This window comes from Tupaia chinensis, unplaced genomic scaffold, assembly GCF_000334495.1.
Source record: "Tupaia chinensis unplaced genomic scaffold, TupChi_1.0 Scaffold000026_1, whole genome shotgun sequence".
In the NCBI taxonomy this organism is placed as follows: Eukaryota; Metazoa; Chordata; class Mammalia; order Scandentia; family Tupaiidae; genus Tupaia; species Tupaia belangeri.
The window spans coordinates 188,179-195,668 of NW_006159456.1; the positions used below are offsets into that span (position 1 = coordinate 188,179).

General features: G+C 41.2%; 2 protein-coding genes across 4 annotated transcripts in view; both read left to right on the top strand.

Moving 5' to 3' along the window:
• Nucleotides 1–7,490, top strand: part of TGFB2 (transforming growth factor beta 2) — an 89,213-nt gene that overhangs the window by 25,485 nt on the left and 56,238 nt on the right. The gene's annotated exons all lie outside the window — the stretch shown is intronic.
• LOC102500068 (NADH dehydrogenase [ubiquinone] 1 alpha subcomplex subunit 1-like) lies at nucleotides 2,932–3,683 on the top strand. The gene has a single exon (XM_014586942.1). It carries the CDS (start codon nucleotides 3,186–3,188, stop codon nucleotides 3,396–3,398), a length of 213 nt encoding a protein of 70 aa, XP_014442428.1. The 5' UTR covers nucleotides 2,932–3,185; the 3' UTR covers nucleotides 3,399–3,683.

A 7,490-nucleotide genomic window follows, 5' to 3' on the forward strand; every position in this document is an offset into this window, starting at 1 on the left:
TTTCCCTGGTCTGGTCTGTGTTCCTTGTTTATCGAAGGCTGCTACTTACCTGGTCTATTGTCTATACTCAGATGACCAGGAAGCCCCCTATGAAACTGTGGCTGCTTCACTAATTTTAGTGTTCCTGTTAGAAAGAGAGCAGATTGTTTTGCATAAACTAAACAGGTAAAGCACCCAAACAGCTGACCTAGTAGGGACTCTTGGTAATGTGGTAAAGAATTGGCCTTGGGCTTCAGATGTCAGTGCACTCAGGTCCTTTGTGGGAAACTTCTGTATCAAGGTGTGTTTTGTTCTGTAGCTCCGATGCAGAAAAATCACCTGGGGAGCATTGAACGTGACTTACGTTACTTAAACAGAGATTCACCTCCAGAAACTCTGACTCAGTTGCTCTGGATTTGGAACTGGCATCTTTAGTTCTAACAATTTCCCCAGATTGGGGCCAGACACTACTATAGCAATAATACAACTGGACCCACATCGAAAAGTCCTGAGTTTATGTCCCAGGACCACCTTGGGCACTCTGAGTACATATTCATGTGCTCATGATCGAGGCTGGCTGAGGCTGGAAACGGATCATGGCATGAGGACCCTATTGTGGGTAGGTTCTCTCATAGGAAAAAAAAAATATCTCGAAAAAAATTTAGGAAAAAAAAAAGCTCCGCCAGGTGATTCTAATATGTGGCAGAGTTGAGAACCCCTGTTTTGGGGGCTTAAACATAGCTTTTGCTAAAATTGTTTGGTTCTGTCTAGTTATCTATATTATAATATGAATGAAGTTCTAGGTAAAGAAAAGACATCTGTTTGGGTGGGGTTAGTGAATCTTTCTCTAATAATAATAAAAAGAAGAAGAAGAATAGTAATACTAACCATTGGTTACTGAATAGTTATGTTGGGCACTGGGCTAATTGCCATGTTAGCACGTTAAATAAACACTGTGATCCTCATCTGCAGATAAGGAAATGGAGGCTTGGCAACATCACATGCAGTCTCCCCACCATCGCACAGCTAATGAACAGCAGAGCCAGAACTTGAACTTGGTCTGCCTGCCTCCAAAGCTCATCCTCAGAGTCACTCTCTTAAGGTGACAAATTTAAATAAAAAATTGGATGAAAGCATGAGCTGTCACTGAAGAGAACCTACTGAAGAGCACCCTATGTCTGTATGTATTAGGGAATCATTTTTATGTTCTGATTAAGGAAAAGAGCATGCTTGGATAGGTTTCATTTTTCTTTTAAATATACTATTTTCCCCTGAAAAACATATGAAAGTTCAAGGTAGACAGCTGAACCCAAAAGCTTACATGCTGGTATTGAAATTAAACGGTGACCCCCACGTTTAGCTCATGTACATTCTCTGTATTCCTCATTTGAAGAATGAAAATGTTTTCTTATATGAATTTGTGTGGAGGATGAGTGCATCCTAGATTCTTTTCTCTTGCCCAGATGGGGTAAGAATTAAAGTGTAGCATAAAATCGCGCTATTTACTGTTTTGTGCCCTGAATAGGACAACTGTTTTTTGTTGTTGCTGTGTTGTTTGTGTTTTTTTGCAGGCTGATCAATCTGAGCATTTACTTTCTATTTAAATGATGGGCTTTAATTCTCTAATGCCCTTTTAAAAGATTAGAATAGTACTGGCACCTTTCAATGGGCAGGGCCCTAGAAATTTCATAGCTATTTCCTGGCAGGCCTGTCTATCCCCATATATATGAAGGAATTCTACAGAATGAGGCATCCAATAAATATTTTTTTAAATGAGGGAATGATGAATTTTGCAAATATGGACCATCATATAAATAGCATCCTGCACATTGCTAAGGACTTCTTGGGAAATGAGAGAGGTCTTAGTCAATTGGTATACTCCCAGTTTCTTCCTGGGGCCCCATGGTCTGCTAGCCAACTGTTAATTGCCTACCTGGAGGGACTTTCTGTACACTAAGCACAGGAATATGAATAGGCTTTTAAAAAATCTTATCACCACCAGCCTGTTTATATCTCGCAGCCTTGATGAAAGGATATGGATGTTTCTTCACTCTTAAGCAGTGTTTTTTCATATTATAAGTTAGAAAAGGCTTCAGTGTCCCTAGGGCACATAAGACACACGAGAGAAGCTACTTGCCAACCCATGTGAAAGATGAGAAACCTAACTTGGATGCATTCCTATCCCCTGCTACAGGGACACCTGTATGAGACCCCGCTCCCTCAGTGAGTTCAAGCTGCTGTCACTCGAGCTATAAAGGGACATTTAGTAGCACGTTCTTGGGTCTGTAGCCAGACAGCAAGAGTATTTTTAGGGCTCTTCTTGTCTCAAACTGACTTCTGCTTGAAACTTTAACACATGCAGGCTGCACTGAAACAACTTTTAAACTACTCTCTGGGTAGCATAGGAGGGACTGGGTTAGTACTACAGCCTTTAAACGGCTTAAGTTTTTTTTATTGCTAAATATCCAACAGACTGAACAGAGGAAATTCAAGTCTAACCCTGGAGGGACCCCTGTTTAGTCATCTGTCTAGACAGACGAGTTCATATAATGGGCCTTTCTGTTTCATTTGCTTTGTATAACAGACGGTGGTCCCTTCCTGTAAACTTTGTGAAGATGTCAGCCTTTGATTTTTTTTTTATCCCAACCTGCTGTTGATAAGCCAAGAAAGTGACTCACACATGAGCTAACAATGACCCTTAAATGTGACAATTAGTCCATGAGATAGTAGAAAGAAAATACAGAGTTTGCATAAAAGAGAACTGGGTGAATTCTTGACTGTGTAACATTGGGCAAGTCAGTTACCTTCTCTGAACCTCATTTTTATTTTCTCTAAAATGAGAATTCATTTAAAAAAAAAAAAAAGCCCAGTTGGTACAGTGACACAGCAGTAATGCATTACTCAAGGAATGCTGAATCCATATGGTTGATCAAGGCTTTGGTTCCCGGATTGATCTGTACACACTGGGTGTGCACATGCATAATCTTGGCAGGCTGGTGAGGCTGGAGGATGATTGCAGTGTGGGATTCTGTTGAGGATTCTTGTCTCTTTTTCATGAGAGAAATAAGTTTACAAAAGGCAAAATGAAACCCTACTTCTTAATGGTATTTTAAAGAAAGGAATTATCGGCGGCATGTGTTGTTCCGGGAAACGAGCTGAAGCCCGGTCACCTTTAAGGAGCTTAGAGGCCGGATTTGGGTGCCAAGATGTGGTTCGAGATTCTCCCTGAGGTCGCCACCATGGGCGTGTGCTTGGTCATTCCCAGACTGGCCACTGCGTACATGCACAAGTTTATCAACGGGGACAAGGAAAAGAGGGTTGCCCATTTTACGTATCAGTGGCGTTTGATGGAAAGAGAATGGCACATCTCTGGAGTTAATTGTCACTATGTGTCAAAGGGTTTGGAGAACATTGATTAAGAAAGCAGTTTCCTGATGGATGAAAAATAACTCAGTTATGATCATCTACCCCATGCTAGAAGGTTTATACCTGTGTTATGTAGCATGCAGCATATTCTGTAATTGTACTGAATAAAACTAAAATGAAAAAGAAAAAGAAAAAAAGAGAAAGGAAGGAATTATCCAACACATAAAAATGTCTTGCCCATGGCAGAGGGCTGAATAAATTGCTATTCATTCATTCATTTCAAAATGATCATTGAAAGCTCAAACTTTCCTTCTTTCCTATCCTGAAAACCATAGAAAAACGAGAAATTCTAGTCCATCTGTTTAATATCAAGTTGGCATACATTGAGAATAGCAAAGTGATTTTTCAAAGTCTAGAAACAATATAATGTGGTAACAATTTCTGTGAGAGAAAAATAATGTTGGAGATACTGTTTAAAAACATGTGGTATCTAAAGGAGCAGCAGATGGCTTAATGATTACCTTGCTGGACTCCTGTGTAGTTGACCGTGGTTTGAGTCCTGGACCCGGTGGCTTAACACTCACGCTGAGCACGTGTGCATGAGTGCCCAAAATCCCAAGAGGAGAATGGAAGAGAAGAGATTGCTGCATGGCCATTCCCCCTGGGGGGTGATTTTTTGCTTTCTGTCTCTGTCTCTTTGTCTCTCCAGTGAGCACATGTGCCCTATAGCAAAAATCTTTTTAAAAAATGGTATCTAAAATAGTCAAATCCATAGAATCAAAGAGAGGAATGGTGGTTTTCAGGGATTGGAGGGAGGGAAAAATGGGTATTCCTAATAAATGGGCATAAAGTTTTCATTGAGTATGAATAAGTTCTATAGATATGTTGAACAACATTGTACCCATACTTGGCCTCAGGTTATACACTTAAAATGTAAGAGGGTAGATCTCATGTTAAGTGGTCTTACCACAATACAGTTTTTAGAAATTAGTAGAAATAAATCAGGCAGAATGATATTCTTTGTCTTACTAGAAGGACTAGAACCTCGCTCCAAACTTGCCTATCAGGACTATGTGTTAGCAGCTCTTTCTACAACCAAGTGGTACATGGCCCATCTTACTTCCTTGTCGTTTCACTTTAAGCTGTGCCTAGATTGTCTTTGACATCAGTGAGCTGGGACATTTTGTTTTATCCCATTTAATTCAATTAATATGCACTGAGCATATACCACCTGAAGGGTTTGGTCCCTGAGTTACACAGATGGATAAAAAAAATGAGGTGAGGATGGATCCCTCTTGGCAGGGACAGCATGGGGGGGAGGAATTAGGATCACACACCTCAGGCTTGGGTGTAGACGTCATTATTCTGGTTACATAACATTGGGCTCGTTCCTTCTTTAAGTCAAAGCTTCTTAACTCCTGTCTCAATGGCATAGTCCAGGTAGATACTTGACAAATGTTACGCTCCCAATAATAAGAACGTTGCTTTTGTCCCTGGTATTATTATATTATTCCTGTCCTCAAATAGTCGATAGCATATTTGTGGAGATAAACTTATAAACTGACTACTCTCACAAAGAAAAAGAAGATTGCTAAATGGTATTTATGAGCGAAATGCAGGAGGGTATAACTAACTTTTTTCTTAAGTTTATTCATTTCCTCAGTGAGTGTGGGGGGGGGCACCTCCAACAGGGTCCTCACTCACACGCGTGTGCCTGATGTGCTCAGGGAAGTCTTCAGATGTGAACCTGGAACCCTCCCATGTAGGTCAGTTTCTTAGAGGATTGCAGTACCACTGCATGATTATCCGGCCCCTGGGTGCAACCAGCTTTTAAGAGACGCGGTCCCTAACATGTAGAACAGTGTATATGCCTGAGCAGTGACTAGCTGCAGTCTTAAAGTAGAAAGGAAAATAGAAAAATCAGCCAATTCAGCCGTTAGAGGACACAAGCAAATGATATCTAGGTTGATAGCAAAACTTTTCACTTCTCATAGTACAGTTAATGACTTTCTCATACGTTGAAATTCCATTAGAACTCAGTGCTTTACGTGGCTTTGGATATGGTATGTCTGAGTCATGTCTCTTTCAATACAACTGCAGTCAATAAAAAACCCAGTAAAATGTGGTTAACCACAAGGACATCCCTTCCCACCAACCCCACCCCCAAATCAGCACTGTGATTCATTCAATTAAGTGCTCCTCCCCCTAATATCTTGTACTTTGGGAGATATTTATTCTTCTCTATGTACAAAGGACAGAAGTCCTACTCTGCTGCTGGTGGCCTGTCCCTTTATTGTACAACCTTCCCACACCTTACTCCTGGGAAGCCTCGTCCTGTTCTATACCCTGGGTGCCAGTGGCTGTGGAGAAACTGGGCCTGACTCCATAGGGTACAGTCCAAGGTCTTAGAAGCCCTTACCAAGTTAAAAAAAGAAGAAATTCTTCTCTCTTGGTAGTATAACTCTAGCCTCCTCTTATATTCTTTTATTTATTTATTTATTTTGGAGAGGTTTTTGCTATAAGGCGTGTGTGCTTGCCAGAAAGACAGAGACAGAGAGACAGAAAGCGAGAAATCACCCTTCAGGGGTGATGGCCATGCCGCAATCCCTTCTCCATTCTCCTCTCAGGATCTTGGGCACGCATGCACATGCGTCCAGCATGAGTTTAAGCCACCAGGTCCGGAACTCGAACCACGGTTGACTACGTGGGAGTCCAGTGACATAGCCATTACGCTAACTGCCAGTCCCCTCTTATATATTCTTTTTAAAACAAATCCTGGGGCTGGACAGTGGTACAGAGGTAATGCAATGCTCTGAGAGGCTGACCCACGTGTGAAGATTCCAGGTCCATATCCAGAGACCTCCTTGAATGCTGGGCACAGGTGTGTCAGTGATCTGGATCTAGCTGAGGCTGGGGGTAGAAGATCTTGTTGGGGATGCCTGTCTCTTTTTTTTTTTTTTGAAGGATGCCTGTCTCTTTTCCTCTCTGTCTCACTTACTTACGAAGGAAAGAAGCTTTCAAAACAAAACAAAAACAAACAAAAATAAATCCTGAAATGCAGCCTCTTTCGTTTAACTCACGATACACATCGGCATGTTTTGTTTTGTTTCTTTTCCTTACATGAAGGCACCCGAGGCAATGAGTTGTGAGCGTGCACAGAGAGGTGGGGAAGAGGAGAGGAGGGTAAGAGGAATGAAAAGGGTACACAGGTAGCCTGCCTTCATCTGCTTCCTCTCTGGGTCTGTGGCCAGTACTCACCCCAGCAAGCCCCTTCCCAGGCCAGCCAAGACAAAAAGGAGGGTGTCTGCTGCAGACTCCAGTTGTCATCCCTGCAGTCCTTGAAACATGACCTTTGCCGCCCACAGGGGAAATCTGACCGGACCCCACTATTACCTTTAATTGTAAAAGCGGTACAAGAGAATGTGGTACATTTTCTTTAACCGTATGGAAGGATTGCCCTTTTCCTTTTTCCTCCCTAATGCTCAAACTTGGCTTTCATATTTTATCTCAAGGTTGCCACTGGGAAGGAGGTTTTGTTTAAAAGTTCTGAGGTTACATATCTGGAAGATAAGAAAAAGTACACTGAAAAAAGTATTCTTTCTCTGTTCTCATGCCCAAGAGAAAATTTAGCCCGTCCTGACATCTGAATCAGCAAAGATCAAAATTTAAATTGACTGGCTATGATAGAATCTCACTTTGCCGTTTTCTTTTATATACTTTTAGTTAATAGAGAAAGATCGGTCTAAAAGTTCAGTTGCATTTAACTTCTTTTTATTTACTTAAAGAAACAGTTACTCGTTGATAACTACCTATATCTACTTCCTTTTATCCACACTTGGTATTTGCTCAATAGCAATAATACTTATGCAGTGCTTTTTATACTCCAGGTACTCTTCTAAGCATTTTAAAGATATTGATTCATTTGATTCTGGCAATAATAGGTACTATTATTTTCTCCATTTTACATGTGAGAAAACTGAGGCAGAGAGAGATTAAATAACTTGCCCAAGCTATTATGTGACAAGCCAGGATACCCACCCACTGTGACTGTCACTGTCATCATTAATTACTCAGTATTTGGAAATCAAATCAATTACCAATCATGAGACACCCCCCCCCCCAAAAGAGAGAGTATGGTGCGGGTG

Excerpts from the sequence above, each read along its gene's own strand:
- LOC102500068 (XM_014586942.1), top strand. The coding sequence starts at position 3,186 with ATGTGGTTCGAGATTCTCCCTGAGGTCGCCACCATGGGCGTGTGCTTG.